Source organism: Thermobia domestica, chromosome 2 (assembly GCF_964235325.1).
Source record: "Thermobia domestica chromosome 2, izTheDome1.hap1.1, whole genome shotgun sequence".
Lineage (NCBI taxonomy): Eukaryota > Metazoa > Arthropoda > Insecta > Zygentoma > Lepismatidae > Thermobia > Thermobia domestica.
The window spans coordinates 270,279,252-270,297,117 of NC_137455.1; the positions used below are offsets into that span (position 1 = coordinate 270,279,252).

The following is a 17,866-nucleotide window of genomic DNA, read 5'->3' on the forward strand; positions in this document are numbered from 1 at the left end:
GAAAAGTTAAAAAAATTATCTGAGGATTGTCAAGATAAGCACAATCACCAAATCCAAGAAATCAGTGATGTAAAAAAGGATTTAGAAGTAATAGAATCTTCTGTTCAACAGCAAAAGATTCAGGTCATCAATAATTCTAACAACATACGTGCAAATACGCAATTGATAGCTACTCTACAGGAAGAAGTTAGGACGCTACAGGTTAAGGACAACACATACCACAATAATATGGGTAGTGAGCGCTTGGAGTTTCCCCACTCACCAGAGATGACTTCGCCTTCCCCTGTGTCTGATGAGGATATTATTTTGGAAGAAATTCATCCGAAGAGGACAGGTGGGCGGAAAAGGGATAGTGCAACGACACATCACGTCATGGATAGGAATTGTCACCCAATAAGTACACGGAATGATAAAAGAAAGGTAAAGTTAAGTGTTAAGATGAGTGAAATACGGGCTATGAGTAAATTCAGTGGTAAATGTAATGAAAACGCTACTTCTTTCCTGGAAACATTTCAGGACGAATGCAATATAATGAGTATAGATAGATCACAATATATGAAATTAATCCCTCATGTATTACTCCCACCATGTTCTTTATGGTTTAAAGCAGTACGCGATCACATCAATACATATGAGGAATTCAAAGCGGCATTGATCGCGAATTATGAAAATGACTTTTTGCTTGCAAATCGAGATGCCACCATTAGAAATCAACATTTCAATCCTCGTTTGCACAAATCTGTTGTAGAGTTTGTTGTAAATACATACAACGAATTAAAAGTCGTTAATCCCTTGCAATCGGAATCTAGAATAATAGCATCGATTCGAAATTTGCTCCCATTTAAGTTACAACAGATTTTGTTCTCTACACAGTGTATGAATTTCAACCATTTATTAATGCTTGTCCAATACTATGAAACCCAATACCATGCAATGAATCAACAAGCAGGAGTAGGTAAAAGTAAAAATAATTCAGATCATTTTGTACCTGTTCGGAATCTAAATATCAGAAGTGTGAACGATACGGAACACAACCTAAGCCGAGTAAATTCTAGCAATCAAAACGAGCAAAGTAGGCCAAGTTACGTAGGGAATACGCCTAACCTAACTAATCGTAGCAATCCTTATGTTAGACCATATAATCAAAATAGGTTTAAAAATAGACGGAATGTATGGCGGAATTCTAGGAATACAGCAAACTACGTGGATAGACGTAATTGGAGGTCAAGAGATGGCACTTCGCATCAAGATCCAGGTATCGAAGTAATTCCTGTACAGAACAGTAATACGGGACATAATCATGATTGTGCTGTACAATGTACTTTATTGGAACCATACACGAGTATGAATTTAAACTAATTGCGGCTGATGTGGTAGGGGTTAAACCCATATCAGCTGTAGATTCTCATGAACATTTACCTACAAATTTAAGCGATAATTCTTATGAACATTTATCTTCCAATTTACATGTTCATGTTAATGATGAAAATGATCTTTCACATGACGTCTCTGTAAATAATTATTCGGAAATAGCAATTAATAGATGTCAGTATCAATTTATACCTGTTGTAAATCGTTGTTGGCTCGAAGATGATACTGTCAATGATGGTTTTAATATTGAAGAAAATTTTGTATTTTTAAAATCATATAGTACAGCTAAAATACCTATTAAAGTCAATGGGTTAAACACTGAAGCTTTACTTGATACAGGAGCAAATGCCTCTCTATTATCGTATTCATTGTGGAAAGCAATTGCTAATAATTATTCGAGTCCTAAGCTACAAAAGGCTGAGAACCTTATTATAGTTGATTTTACCGGTAAACATAAAAAGAGAGTAGCTGGAATTACTCGTGTGACAATAACTATTCAAGATTTTGAAATATCAATCCCTATTCTGGTAATAAAGGAACTGAACGAGAAATTAATTATGGGTTTAGATTTATTATCTCAATTGCGTGTCATGCTTGATTTTAAAAACCAAACGTTGACTATACCTGGTATACCTCAGGAAATCGTTCAGAAACTGCTTCCAAAATTAGATAATATTGCTTGTCAATATAATAATATTTCTCATGTAGTGAATAATGTTTCTGTTAGTGCAGAAAGTGGTAAATTAAATGATCAACGAATGGAAGACACACAAAATTTGGTGAATTTAAAAGACGATGTATTGTTTTCTGAACGTGTTAAATCACTCGAAAGCAGTCTTGATTTTACAGATAATACAATAAAAGCTGACTTTAAGAATATCCTATATAAACATAAAAATGTATTTAAAGAACGTCCTGGGCGTTGCAAGGATTTTGTTTATTCTTTTAAAGTTAAAACAGACAAACCCATAGTAACCAAGCCTTATATAATTCCATATAGATACAGGGAAAATGTACGTCAGCAAATTGCAGATATGTTAAGAGATGGGATCATTAGGCCTTCACGAAGCGTGCATCTTAATCCCTTACATGTTGTTCCAAAGAAAAATGGTTCTCTACGTGTGGTATTAGATTTGAGACGCACGAATTGTCACATTGATCTGGAACAAGTGAGGTATCCTCCAGTGGAAGAAATACTAGCCTCTTTACAAGGAAATGCAGTCTTCGGAAATTTAGATCTAGTAATGGCATATAACCAGGTTGAACTACATGAAGATTCGAAACCGTACACAGCATTTAGTTTTGAAGGTCACTTATACGAATACAACCGTGTAGTTTTTGGGCTTATCAATGGTAGTGCGGCGTTAGCATCCTGCTTGAATAAAGTCTTGGGTCAAGACTTACGTAGCAACGTGATAACTTACGCTGATGACATCTTAATAATGGGAAAAAATCCCCATGAATATTTAAAGTACTTAGATATAGTTTTAGACAGATTGGAAAGTTCGGGCCTTACTATCAATCTACAGAAATCAAAATTTCTACAGAAGTCCATAGAATTTCTTGGATACCAAATTGATGCCTCTGGTTTACAATTCAGTCAATCTAAAGTACAAGCCATAGAAGATCTGCCTGCCCCATTAAACGTGAAACAGACACGGCAAATATTAGGGCTCTTCAATTGGTTTCGCAAAGCCATCCCGCGATTTGCCGAGATAGCCCAGCCTTTATTTATGATTATAAAGAAAGGAGTACCATGGCAATGGGGTCCGATTCAAGAACACAGTTTTAATAAGTTGAAGGAGTGCGTAAAACGAAACATCCATTTGAATCACCCACGATATGACGTTCCTTTCTATGTTCAGTGTGACGGTTCCCAACTTGGAATCTCTGCAGTACTCTGGCAACCTAATCCAACTATTCAGGAACCGGCTGTTATTCATTGCGCTAGCCGTACTTTAAAGAAAGCTGAAAAAGGATACACCACGACAGAAATCGAACTTTTGGCTGTACGTTTTGCGATACAAAAATTTGCTCCATATCTTAGCGGATGTCATTTCATTGTACTTACCGATCATAATTCATTGCGATACCTTAACAGCGTACAGGGATATAATAACAGACTACTTCGCTGGTCGTTAGATCTTCAAGCTTATGATTTCGAAGTACGACACATTAAAGGGGTAGATAATGGACCCGTAGATACCTTATCACGTCTGTTTCCTGGAGAAGAACAACATATCTTGTCCATCAACGAATTTAAGATCTTACAGGATGAAATAGCTACAATTTCAATAGAAGATCTACGAGAACATCAAATGAATTATCATGAATATAAACAAATTATGGAACATTTATCTTCATGCAGTAAGGAATGTAATTGTCCCAAACATTGGAATTCCAGATTTAAATTAACCAACGGAATTCTACTTATTAAAGATTTTAAATTCAAATCTAGAAACAAAATTTGTATTCCACCTACGCTAACAACACGCATATTAAAGGCCTATCATGACGATTTCGGTCATTTTGGTTATGTAAAGGTATGTGCCTTGATTAATAAATCCTTTTACTGGAGGGGAATGAGAGCTCAAATCAAAAATTATATCAAGGACTGTATTGAGTGCATGCGAATTAAACATAATTACCAGGCTGTACAAAAACCAATGCTCTCAATAACGCCTGAGAGACCACATTCGTTTCTGTCAATCGATCTATATGGACCTTTACCAAGAGCAGCTACTGGAGAAACTTATTTACTAACAACTATGGATATCTTTTCACGTTATGTAGTAGCTTATCCTCTGCGTAGAGCAACTTCCGCTGCTATCATAAATAAAATCTTGAATGTATATATTCCACATTGTGGCCCTATCGAACATATATTATGTGATAATGGTTCACAGTTCAAAAGTGATGTGTTCATCAAAGCCATGAACAAGGTTAATATTAAAATTCATTTTGTAACTCCGTACCATCCTAGTAGCTCTGTTGTAGAAAATGTACATCGCAATTTTGGTATGTTGTTTCGACACTTTTGTAAAGACAAACATGCCGAATGGATCAAGCATGTCAATCAAATCACGTATCTTTTGAATTATTCTATATCAGATACTTTAGGCGTGTCTCCTACTAATGTGCATAATGGTTCTGATTTGGTTTTCCCTGTGGAACAACATTTTGGTGTCAAGTTAGAAGATTCAACAATTATAGATTCTTCCAGTTTAGTGAATATGGTAAAAATCCGAAGACATAACAAATTTTTGAAACGTAATTCTCAAGTAGAGTCTTTGCAAGAAGGAAAATATCGGATCAAGGTCAATGACTTAGTTTTTGTTAAACAACATCCACAAAGTAATATGTTGTTAAAGAAGATTTATAAATTTTGTGACATTTTCTCAGGTCCTTATTTATGTTTTAAGGAAATAAATCCTAAAGTTTTTGAATTGTTGAACGCTAAAACGGGTATGTCAATTGGACTTCGTAATATAGATGAGTTAAAGGTTTGGAAACCTACTCAGTATACAAAAGAAAAATGGATGCATCTAGTGAAAGAATTAGTTGCGCCTGACATTCTTGCTCAAATAAATAGGAATGAAGAAGACTGAAAAAAAAATATATATATATAACAAAAGGGTGTCTTCTGTTTGTGTAAAAATAGATTTATTTTCTTCCTTTTGGTCCTTCGAACGTAGGTTATGTTTAATTTTTGATTTTTATTCAATTTAATTTTCTTTGATTTTCATTAACTAACGATAAGTTTCCAATGATTTTAATTCTTTCTTATTAAAGTGAAAGATTATAATTTAATTCATGATTGATTAAACACAAAAATTGTTTTCATTATATTAATTTGTGTTGAAACTTTATTGTCAAAAATAAGTATTAATGAAGTGAAAGATTTGTTATAAATGTATCTATATCTATAATATGTAATGAAGATACATACGAGGGTCGATCAAAATGTGATGGACATATGTATTGTAAGATCATTATTGTAAACGGACCAGTGGTTCTTGAAGATAAAAGCCAAGCTCGTTTATGACTTTTATATTCAGTCCAATTTATATTCAGGCGACATTTTATATAACGAAATACTTTGGATAGTTTAATAATTACCTGTACCTTGGGCAGAAAGTGCTCATACATGTGCACTATACTTAATAGAATGTTAATTTAATATTAACAAAAGAAGAATGTTTTTAATATCTGTAAGAGATATTATGGGATAGTGTTATGTAGTGAGTTGCTATGTAATTGTTTATGGATACCTAATCATCTTGTATGTGTGCATGACAATTTGAATGAAAATACATAAAAGTGTATCAACTAATAAACCATTTGATAACGTTCATCGACTTTATAATTTTGATAGAAAAGGCGAGAATAATAATATGTATAATTATTAAAGATATTTTTACATGCAAACTATTACTACCACTCGAGATTCATATATCATCGATCGAACCAGGTTGACGACTACCCTTGGTGAGTCGTTATAACCCCAAGCGAACCGGCTCGAGCCATCGGCTCAGTTATTACTTCCCAACTGAGCTTCTTATTAAAAAAGTCTCTTGTGGTCTCGATATCGAGACGAGAAGACATGCGAGCATGTTTCCTCTAGTGAGCAACATTAAAAGTATTCCATATTACTACTTAGCTTACATTTCTCATGGCTTTCGCTTTCTAGTGGAATCAGGCCATGATTTCAAAACGAGTTAAAACGTAATAATAATAATAATAATAATAATAATAATAATAATAATAATAATAATAATAATAATAATAATAATAATAATAATAATAATAATAAATATAAGTATTCCATACATATAAAAATGCTTTTGACCAAGCACACAAGAAATTATATTTTGTCCATTTAGCACTATCATTCTTTTGTCACTCACAATTATTAATATTCATATAGTAAATATCTTATAATTCTTATATTTTAAAATCAATTGACAGGTCTCTGATTGCTTTTATGAGAAATAAATATTTGGTTTTATAGATACTACGCAGTGGGGATGATCGTGCGTCGTTTCGGTCCTATGCCGTTTCGGTCCTGCGCCGTGTCGATCCTGTGCCGTGTCGATCCTGTGCCGTTTCGTTCCTATGCCGTGTCGATCCTGTGCCGTGTCGATCCTGTGCCGTGTCGATCCTGTGCCGTTTCGTTCCTATGCCGTGTCGGCTCTATGCCGTTTCGATCGTACGTATTCTATGCATATAACTTGCACAGGCATAGAATCGACAGGAGTTTATAATTTGTAAGAGCAAAGATTAAACAGATAATAAAAATATTATTTTTTTTAGGCACATGATTAAAAGTTAAATTATTTCAGAGCAGCGGCGTGAGAGCAAAACGGCACAGGATCGACACGGCATAGGATCGACACGGCATAGGACCGAAACGGCACAGGATCGACACGGCACAGGACCGAAACAGGTTTCTGAGCTGAATTGTCGGTCGTATGCCGTGTCGATCCTGTGCCGTGTCGATCCTGTGCCGCATCCCCTGCGTATGTAATGCATTACAACTTTAGGAACTTGTATAAGAAACAGAATGTACTTAAATTTAGACGCGAACTATGCGAAACATCTTACTTTGAATCTAACTTGTTTCGTGATGCAACCCGAGGCCACACATAGCAAAGATGAGTGCCGTAGCTCCCACCACAAAGTTCAGGAATTTCGTGTTATAAGGTGCCAATTAAACACGTAGATGTGAAACGGTAATAAAGCATTTGATCAATTTTAAACAAAATATATTGTAGTAATAATTTATCCTATTTGTTCAGATAATGAACGTTATATTATGTTTTTAAAATGACAGTCAAAACAGAATGTATTGGATAATTAATTAGAAATTGTAAAATTTCAATTTCGGTACGATTAAATACATTCATGCTGCTATGTGTTGCGTTATCCGTTAGAATGTATTGAACAATTCTTATTCTAAGGAAGGAAATAAACTACTGTATAGAACTGAAGTTAATTTAATAGAGTTTAATTGTATAGGCAGTACTGAGGCCATATAAGAAAGTCTTTTGCTGAAAGTGAAATATGGGTTACTATTAGAATTTTATCCCAGATACGATATACCCACTGATGATTGAAACTAGAACACACGCATGGAAGGCATCAGCACTAGCAAATTAGCTCTGAAGAAGTACAACATACTATAATTCTAAGTCAAGAATAAGGCCAAAAATAAGAAGCAGAAACGACAGACTTTACAATAATAATACTTTTACAATTTTAATTTCACCTATTTATTTCGAGACTTTCGAGACGAGACCGAGATTTGGCCCTCGAGACCGAGCCCGAGATCGAGACAAGCATTTGTTGACCGAGACGAGACCGAGACGGCGATTTTTGACTCGAGACGAGACCGAGACAGCTATTTTTAAACCGAGACGAGACCGAGACTACAAAGTCTCGTCTCGTCTCGTCTCGATACCATCCCTAGAGCAAACGAAGTACAAACGATTGAAATTGTTTTCGAAGAACTGCGTGATGGTGGGGGGCCAGGACTACGCACGCTAAGCAGAGGGTATACCCTCGACTACAGCCCTGGTTAGTGCCATACTAAAGACTTTGACTAACATATATTTCCTGCAGTAATCAGACCTTTAGTATGACGCTAATCGTACGTCAAAATGACTCTTCATAAGGTCCAATATGTTCTATGGTTACTTGAATATTGTAGGATCGTTTCAGATTTGAAAGCATGATGAACATTACTGAAAAATTCGGGTGTTGGAGCCCAGTGTTCTTGTGGACAGTATTGATAAGGAACTGCATTGATTGGCAGAAAGACTTGTAGTGAGTTATCCAAATGACATTTTTTTCAGAATTTCCCCGTCGGTTACTCATGGCCTGTAGTGTACTTTGAAAAGATATCCAACATATAAAAGTGGAAACAGTGGAAGACTTTGCGGAATTGGATCTTATTAAAAATCATATAATTATTTCCAATATCTCTGAGGTCTCTGTAGCGTTGAAATTGTTTTCAACTCTCAGTGGCTTCAGCAGAACGATCCTTCTCAAAATTAAAATCAATTAAGAACCATGTGAGCAGTTCGGTGATGCAGAATCGGGTTCGATTCCCGGCGGGAGCTCATGTGGTTCGGATTCCATGTTAATCAGTAGGTCCACGTCTCATATAGCCTCGCTGCTAAACGGGACGTTAAACTCAACTCGGTGATGCAAAAACGTTTATGGTCCTGCTACTCTTAAGTCTAGATTCATTAATGAAAGATTAGATGCTCACAAGAATGTTGCACGAAAAAGTGTTTCAGCATTCAAGATTAACTGTTAGTAGAAAGAGTAGCTTATGTATGAATGCATATATGTATGTACAGTAGAGCGTCGATTATCCGAACGGCGGTCAACCGAACGACCGCTTAACCGAACTGTGTACTCGCTCGCTTAAAGGATTTTTTTAAACGTTAATTTTGTGTACTGTGTGTATTGTTCATGCAAAATGCGTATGTAATATGTACATATTTTTGTTTAATAAACTGTACCACATACTATATATTCCTACTAAACTTGCCTTTGTACGTTACTTTGTAATACTTAAAGAGATGCCTGTTTTTATGAATAAATTTACTGTACAGTACTTCTTTTTGGCAAATAAACATGTACAGTTCGATTATCCGAACAAAACAGTTTTCCGAACACCCATGTCCCCCAATTACTTCGGGTAATCGACGCTCTACTGTATGTATGTATTATCAGTGGCGGCTGGTACTATATGTTGCATGGTTGTGCAACCGGATATTTTTTTAAATACTAAAAATATTTTTAGGTGTTAAAGTAGTGTATCAGTAAAAAATAAACCTTTGCTCTTGAGCGCAAAACAGTATTGATAAATTTCTGAAAAAAGTCAATTAAAAACGGGAAGAAAGAGAGAGATTTACCTTTCCAGTGGCAGCGAACGTTGCCACTGGAAGCAGTAACATTGAGCATATGGCAGCGAGCTCCTATCTCTTAACATGGGGAAGTGGATTTATTCTTGCAACGCTCCTATCTTCCCGTATTGGTCCCTTACGGTTGCATTTTTTCCGCAACTGGTCAGCTTCTGTAATAGTTACGAATTCCTCCGCTTAGCAGCGCTTGACTCAGTTGATAGGGTGAGGAAGATACAGACGCGTGGAAGAAAGAAGTTATTCACAAAACATAAACTCGCAAAGAACAAATATAAGTCTGGTGGTAGCAGGGACGGATCCAGGCTGAAAGTTTGGGGGGCGGTCGTTCGAAGTCAATAGATTTTATTTAACTTTATAATACAAAGGTGAAAATTCTTGGGATAAGATTTATTTTTTAAAAATCCTATTCTGGGGGGGGGAAGGGGGGTCAATCGAGTCTCCAAGAAGAAAATGTCTTACTACGGGTCTAATTCCTAGCTCTATGTCCTTCGTGCACATGATTCCGTGTTCGATTTCCGGCGGAGAGCATAAATTAATATCAAATCATTCACTTCCAATACTCACCTGTCTTCTTTAGCCTAATTTGCTGGAATGTTAAACTATTTTTTTTTTTTTTTTTAATTTTCAAAGGAAAACATCTTAGATTTCATGCTTCTTTACAGACAAAAAATACGTGGTTCCTGAAAATGGACTTTTTGTTCCGTATATTTATACAAAGAAATGCTAACAAAATGCATATTGTCGAAGGAGAGAGGTGTTTCTGGACCCCAAAGAAAATAAAGCGGAAAATATTTGCGGTAGCGATGCTTTCTATTCAGAGAAACTTGGCGAGCAGCATTTCAGATTTCAATAAAGTCATAGAAAAATTTGATGCCCGAAAGATCGAAGAAAGACCTTCCATTCTAAAATAATGCATAGTTTATATAATTAAATAATTTTGTTTAACTGCGTGCATGCAATTTTCTTGCTTTTTTTTCTTCTTTTCGGATTAACGCCATCATTCATGGCTTACAGCACATACTATATATTCGATTTATCTCGTGTCCAATAACATGAGTGTAGAGGTTTTGTATATAAATAGTGTATAAACGTACATTGATAGTGGTTGTTTGAAAAAAAGGAAATAGCTTATATATTAAATTAATACTCGAGAAATAATTTAATCAATAATATACAAATAGAGCTTAAAAGACTTTCCTCTTCATATTTCCTGAATATTTCTTGGATAGGACTCAAGAATGCTGGGGGAGGGGAACACTTGCGCCTACCTACATACCTTTGATATTGCAACATTGCAACCGGTGCTTGTACAGACTACGAGCCGCTACTGTGTATTATTATTATTATTATTATTATTATTATTATTATTATTATTATTATTATTATTATTATTATTATTATTATTATTATTATTATTATTATTATTATTGTCATAATCATTGGTTTTACAACTAGGGCTCCTTCTCTTTGCTCTGCGGAAAGGTCCAAAACTGTTTGTTAACCCACTAAATTGGAGTCATTTTATTTTCATCTTGAATTATGCGACTTTTTGTGAAAAAGTTTTACATGGCAACACTGAACTTACAGATTGAAATGGCATAGGGCGGGACGAATTTTTTTGTGTAGAAGTTTTGATGAGGAAATTGGATCAAAGGTCAGAGTCGTTTGATCCTTTTCTAGATAAGAAAAATAGAATAAATAAGAATGCATCGTCCTTAGTGTATGTTGGCATTTCCTAACACTAGAACTCTTCGTTGCTTAGTAGTTCGAAAGCATCTGTCTTCAAATTTCAGGCGTCTTCTGTATATAGTTAATTACACTAAAAATATAGGTTAGTTTAATTAAATGCATGATTTGATAATAGTGAACTCATAAGAAGTATGGTAGACTTAATTTCAGTTTTATAAAACTTGAGTAGACTTGAAGTTCAGATTACAAATGATCTGAAATGGAGGTTACGAATGTGGAGACCACTTGATAAAATATTTTTCACATCACAATTTGAGGTTTAAATGATACCCTAATGTATTCTGGATTTTTTATTTACGTGAGCATTATTCGAGCAGACGGTACTACCAAATTTCGTTACATTTCTTTCATTTTCAGTTTTTTTGCAGAGCATGCACTAAATGTGGTGATCTATTGCTAGTTGCAGATTGACTTCATTAGAGCTCAGTATTAATACAGTGTGGCTGTATGATAGAGACCCGCACGGGCCGGGCTTGGGCGGGCCGACACTGATTTCTTTTCAGGTCGGGCCGGGCTGAGGCCGATTAATTGCAATTCTTTAATAATTATTGACATTCGTTAAACGATAACTAGAATAAAGGCAAACGTTGAAGAAGTGTGCCCGTAAAAAATGTTACAAAATGAAACTTCGAAAATTTATCGGGCCGAAAGATTCGGCCCGTGCAGGTCTCTACTGTATGACATGAAAACTGGTGTATAAACATGAACCAACTTGTGCTAGCTGGCCACTAAAAAAACGAATGCTATCTAACCGAGGCACGCCAAGAGCGCAGCATAGGGGCCCGAGCAGCAGTGAGGCGTGTGTCCGTAGGGAGAAGGCGCGTTAGCGACAGTGGGTATTTGATATCAGGATAGTGGAAGATCACACTTATACCTACACAAAAAATACCGGTACTTTCACTGACACTCAAAATGGCATTTATTCCGAAGTTGGGCGTCCGCTTTCGTCAAGTTTTTTCGCTGTTATCTCTTTTCCACACTTTCTGCAATTTGTTATTAGGTTCATTAATCCGTGCTCTTCACAAACTTTTAAAAGATTTTGCTCGTTATCAACGTATTGCTTCACAAATGTTAAGACTGCTAGTTCATTGCCCTTGTACATTCGCCATGTTGATAACATAAATGCTCGTTTCTTTCCCACAATGCAACTGTTCGGTTACCTTGCGCCAAGTAGTTCCCTCCGCTCGCCGTATAGTCCCATGTTTATAACCGCTTATATATAACAAATAAACAGATTTTTCGAGACTCTTATATCTTATCAAGCACACAAACGATCAAATTATCCATATCTTTCCTGTAAATTTTAAAAATTTCCCTGGAAACGGAAGTCCAACTTTGGAATTTAACCCCTCAAAATTGATTGGTCTATGTCGAGCAGCTCTTTTTTCTTTAAAAAAAAAAAAAAAGTTACAATTTCGGTAATTTCTATTCACATTCGGTTAGTTCGGTTAGCTTGTGCCGTACGTATTTTTACATTCTAGAAAAGTAAAGTTTCCAGTGAGTTCTTGTACAACGACTTTCCTAGTACTTTTTGAGGAGGTACGCAACCACACACAGTAATTTTTACTTCATCCGCCATCTTTTATCTTCGTGTATGAGTATTGACCTGCCACGTAATATTATTTCCAGGCAGTGAAATATCCTTTACATATTGTTGTCCACTCAATTTACGTCATAAAATATCAGGGAATTCCCTGTGCCGCCATTGCACAAATCTGAAAACTGCAAATTTGGATAGAGCAGGTTAGGATATTTTGTCGGTATCATGCCGCATCACGTCTACAATCAGTAGTTTGTGCAATATTTAACTCCATGCTTTCGGTAGCCTATAACACGTAAACAACACACTTTTCGTCCTATGTGTACTGGAACTTTTTTTGTTTGTTTTGCTCTCAGGAATCACCCCTCTGTTTTTGTACAACGAATTTAGCGCCATACTGTATAGCGTCATCAGAATCAATTTGACAACACTAACGCGACAAAAGTAACTGTTCTCAAAAACAGCATAAATTTTTTTGGTTACCTGATAATATTACACCACGATATATTCCACATACAGGTGTAAATCATGCCCTCCCCCCATGTCATTTCAAGATGAATTTAATGTTTCATTCTAAACGTAGCTTCTCCTGGAATAGCATCCACCCTTCAAGTAACTGCCACCCCTAGCACGGTGTCCCCTAAATCCACCCATGCCGTAAAGTTGTCTTCCCACTGATATTAAAAGTTTTATTCCAAAATCCAAAGCATCAGTAAAAGTACCCACACAAGTACGACCCCTAAATTGTTTCAGTAATATCGAAATAATTTTAATTGAATAAAGTTATACCGAAAAACGTAACATTCACCCTTATTATAATGTCTGGGTGGACGGTTGCTAATAATGCAAACTGCATTTCTGTTGATTTCAAATATCGAACTGAAACCAAACAAAACAGTCCTCAAAAAGGGTCCAACAGTTCTTAAACCGAACCGGACCGTTTGAAGTCCAAACCGATTGATTCGGTTTAGACTACAAACCGAACCGAAACCAGTTCTTGGAACACCCCTAACCAGGAGGGCAGAGTACCTACAGTGTGTGCACATATGGCATAAAAACTACAATGCATAAATACGAATTAATATAAAGATGTAAACCAGCCTTTGTTAGGTGACTACTAAAGAGCACGAATGCTATGTAGCCGAGTCGAGTTAATGGGGCCAGAGAGGGTGCGTTCATATGGAGCATGCGCGTCAGCGACTGTGGGTGTACACATAAACAAAGATAGTAGAAAATCACGTTATATGTCATAAAACACATATTTTGAATGTGGCACAGCTTTACGACGGTTTTGTGATCACTTTGTACACTGGCTTCAGATAGAACTTCACTTCACCATGTATTTCTTATGGAGTACTATTTGGTAAAGAGCATACTTTGAATTTCGTGATTCTACCTTATAGAGGTAAGAGGGGTACAGATTTATTGTACAGATCCATACATAAATTCATTACATATATCTACTTTTTTCAGTAAATCGTCTCTTTGTACTTTAAACAATCATTATCGGGGTATGATTGGCACTCCTCTGTTCAGATTCACTTTAGGAGGGTTATAGTGTGCATGCACAATAAGAATTGTTGTACAAGACAATAACTTACTTGTGCTAAGTGGCGACCAAAAACCACGAATGCTATCATGCTATCTAACCGAGACAGAGCAAGAGCACAGCACTGAGGCCCTCGTGAGTGTGTGTCCATAGGGAGCAGGCGCGTCAACGACGGTTGGTGTACACATAAACAAGGATAGCGCAAAACACTGTATATAGTATGTAAACATTTACCTTATGTGTTGGATTATGTATTTAAACGTTACTAATAACGTTATAGGTAATATCGGTATGAGTAGTACTAACGTAAGCTTCACAAATGTTTGTATTCCGTAACTATGGTTGCGCGTCATAAGTTAATACACTAACTTCAGATACTTTACTTCACTTTATATGCTATGGTTAATGGCTACCTTATGGGTGAATCCTTGCTTAACAGGTGAGACTTCCATTAATGTACTTCTACGTAGATAAGCATCTTAAATGAAGAACACAACATATTTGGTTATTTACACTCTGTTCTATTAAAATATTATTACAAATTTGTCTTGTAAATTTTACAAATATGTGCATCCGTACAGTACAGGTGCACCGTAAGGGATAAGATCCCGTATTTTTTAACGTATACAATCATGTTATGAAATCAAGTAACATATTTCTTAGTGGACTTTATAAATTTATGCCTCCACAAAATGGGATAGCACCCAGAATTTTACCCACTTGAATACGTTTGATACAGATGCGATTCCTCTCGTACTAGCTTCCGCTCTATATTTCTTCATTTCCCTCTATATCTGGAGCATTCACGTCCTAGGTTAGCTAATAAGACAGTGGTTTCAAACACTGCCATATTATGCTTCATTGCCTGTTTGCCTAGTATAGGGTGACCAGACGTACCAGGGCCGGCCTTAGGTAGTGCGGGGCCCGATTGCAAACTTTTTGCAGAACCCCAGGTTTACAACTAACTTGCACCAAGGTCTGTAGAACCTATATATGTCCCAAACGAACGGAGGGATTCCCGAACATGTTGTAAAGGAAAGAAGTGTCACACGTTGTTAATCGCGCGCGCACATGTAGCTGCGTTTTCAAACATGCATTTTTCAATACAGTAGGTATGACTTTCTAAGTGACGTTTTTAACCGCACTGTCTACGATGTATTGTTTTTAGGCTGTTGGGCTCTGAAGTTCATGTTCCCACGCTTTCGACACTCTGTCACTCCTAAACGGGGCGGAATTTCCCCCATGTTCACATTTTTGCTCCTCTTAGATGTACTATCACCCGTCCAAATTTGTCCACGTAATTACCGTTCATCCTGTATATATATATAGGGTTGCCCTGACATAGGGCAACTCTCTTGTTATCAGAGTAACAACAAAATATAAGAGGGGAAACCGTCTCCAAATATGATATTTTCAATCTAAAGTAAAGGAACTTTTAAATCGGACGAGCCGTTTGGGCTGTACACTCTTTATGCACCCAATATTAAATAAAAATGCAATGTTACCATTTACTTGGACCCACAACATAAAGTGATTGAGGGAATGTTTTTCAAATGGGGCTGGTCATCGACACGTTAGCGTAAAAGACAGTAACTTCATTCACTTATGTTGTTGCTTCAGGTAAATTGCAATTAGCATTGGGCGCATAAAAAGTGTACAGGCCAAACGGCTCGTCCGACTTGAAAAAAAAAAGAAAAAAAAAAAAAAAAAAAACTTTTAGATTGAAAACGTCATATTTGAAGACGGTTCCTCCTCTTACATTTTGTTGTAACTGATAATAACAGAGTTACCCTATGTCAGGGGACTTTTGAGACACTCTGTATATAATTGCACTCTCCCTGCTGGTCTAGTGGTTATACCCACTTCCCTGTATAACGTTTTTCCATCAGCAAAATGTTCTGTTGGAAACACTTATCCTGTTCATTACTTATAGCAGCTAATTTTTCAGAGAATTAACCCAAATGGAAACAGACAACTAATTTTAAAATACATATTTCAACCTTGTGCTTCGCAATTTTTCAAGAAAGTTCTGTACCAGTATTTCATAGTTTTCTTCTCTTACAAATAAACGTATCGATGTCGAAATGTAGTTTCTTGACCAAACTTGGTAGAGAAGTGTAGAATATCAAAAAACGAAGTAAAAATTTAAAGTGCTTCCGTGCATAAAGACGGCCACAGTGACCAAAAACCTGATTGATCAGACTAAGCCACAACAATGTGCTTCAAGTTTGAAACTTTCATTTTATTTGAAGGGCGACACCGGAAGAAAGTAGACATCTACTTGAGGGTATGCTTATCATGGCTGCCATCTTGAAGTCGACCATCTTGTATCTCGCTCGACTTATTTTAAATAGGAAGAGGGTCATGTAATATATCAAATATATCAATCCGGCTAGAATTTTACGAGAAATATAATGGTGAAGTCTGTGTTTCCATAAGTTTATATTTGTAAGACATAATGAAGTGCACCTTGATATGAATTCTTTGGTTCGGTGATTTCTTAACAGCTGCATATTTTTGAAAAGAATTCAAGTCAGGAAAAACCTAATGTACGCTAGTGAGAATATCGTAGGTAGCTACTTATGGAAGGTATAATCACCTTGAAATCAATATCGACTGCAGGCAAAATAAAATGGAGATGAGACGATCACAAACCTTAAGAAACTGATAGAAAATGGATTACATATTTTCCATTAGATTATTTGAGTTAGACGATAAACCTTCATAGGCAGCCACCTATTGAGAGCACACTAGTATATATTGATTTTCCTGACTTGATTTTAAGAAAAATACATCGACGGGATTTTTCGCAGGAGAGAGCAAAATTTGCCCTGGGTTTTGTATTTTTAATATAGCTATAATAAGAGAAAGGATACAAAAAAGCATACTGAAGCTGATTTATTTGATACCATCTCTGTATTCACGGTAGTATCACTACGCCAGGAACTTTTACTTAGTAGTGTGTTCAAAATAAAAGAGGGTGTGCACCCAGAATAATCATATGGATTTTTACACAAACGTAAAGAAAACAATATTTTTACGCCCAGGGGTGTGTGTACGGAAATTTTTGGGAAGTGTTAGAGGTGTTGAGTGTGTGCAGAATACTCCCTGGATATAATACCTATTTTTACAACAGAAGTTATAAACGTAAAAAATAAAGAAACTAATGTAGCATTAAATTCAGAAAGTATTTGCTTATACTCGAAAACTTAATACAAACTATTCATTTACTTATTAGAGAGAGGTAATACCCTCCCTTGTGGAGTCCATGGATGTCCCTGTATTGTAATAATGTTGTTGTATGTACTTGACAATCGAGAGTAGCAGAGCCATCTTAACAATACCATAACTACTTGGCCGGGGTCCCACGAGCACAATAGCATGTATTAATTACATGTATTAGGAGCAAAATTTAGTCAGAGGGACCACAACACACTTGTTTGCTCTGGGGCCTAATATGCTATTAAAACGGCACTGGAGAGTAGATTAGACTAGACAATAGAGTAGACGGCACTAGCGCGGGGCCCGATTGGGAGCAATCGGCTTAAGGCCGGCCCTGAGACGTACTGTTTTTCAAAGAACTGTCCTGAGTGTTGCGAAGACTCCTAGAAAATCGAGAAATGTCCTTTTTTTAAATGTCCTGAGTTAAATTATTTACAATATTTTCATGTTTCATTCTTTATTCACAACATTTTGAATCACAGGCACTGTTTGCGTAAATGA

At 36.2% G+C, this 17,866-nt stretch overlaps 1 protein-coding gene across 8 annotated transcripts in view; it reads left to right on the top strand.

Annotated features, from left to right (window-relative positions):
* Positions 1-10,807: 10,807 nt before the first annotated feature.
* Positions 10,808-17,866, top strand: part of LOC145678494 (uncharacterized) — a 60,109-nt gene continuing 53,050 nt past the window's right edge. For 4 of the 8 annotated variants that reach the window (XM_081748705.1, XM_081748699.1, XM_081748704.1 and 1 more), the window contains exon 1: positions 10,808-10,959. In XM_081748705.1, coding sequence (XP_081604831.1) covers positions 10,940-10,959 — 20 coding nt within the window. In that variant the 5' untranslated portion in view covers positions 10,808-10,939. The other 4 variants (XM_081748703.1, XM_081748701.1, XM_081748700.1 and 1 more) reach the window with 4 other exon arrangements.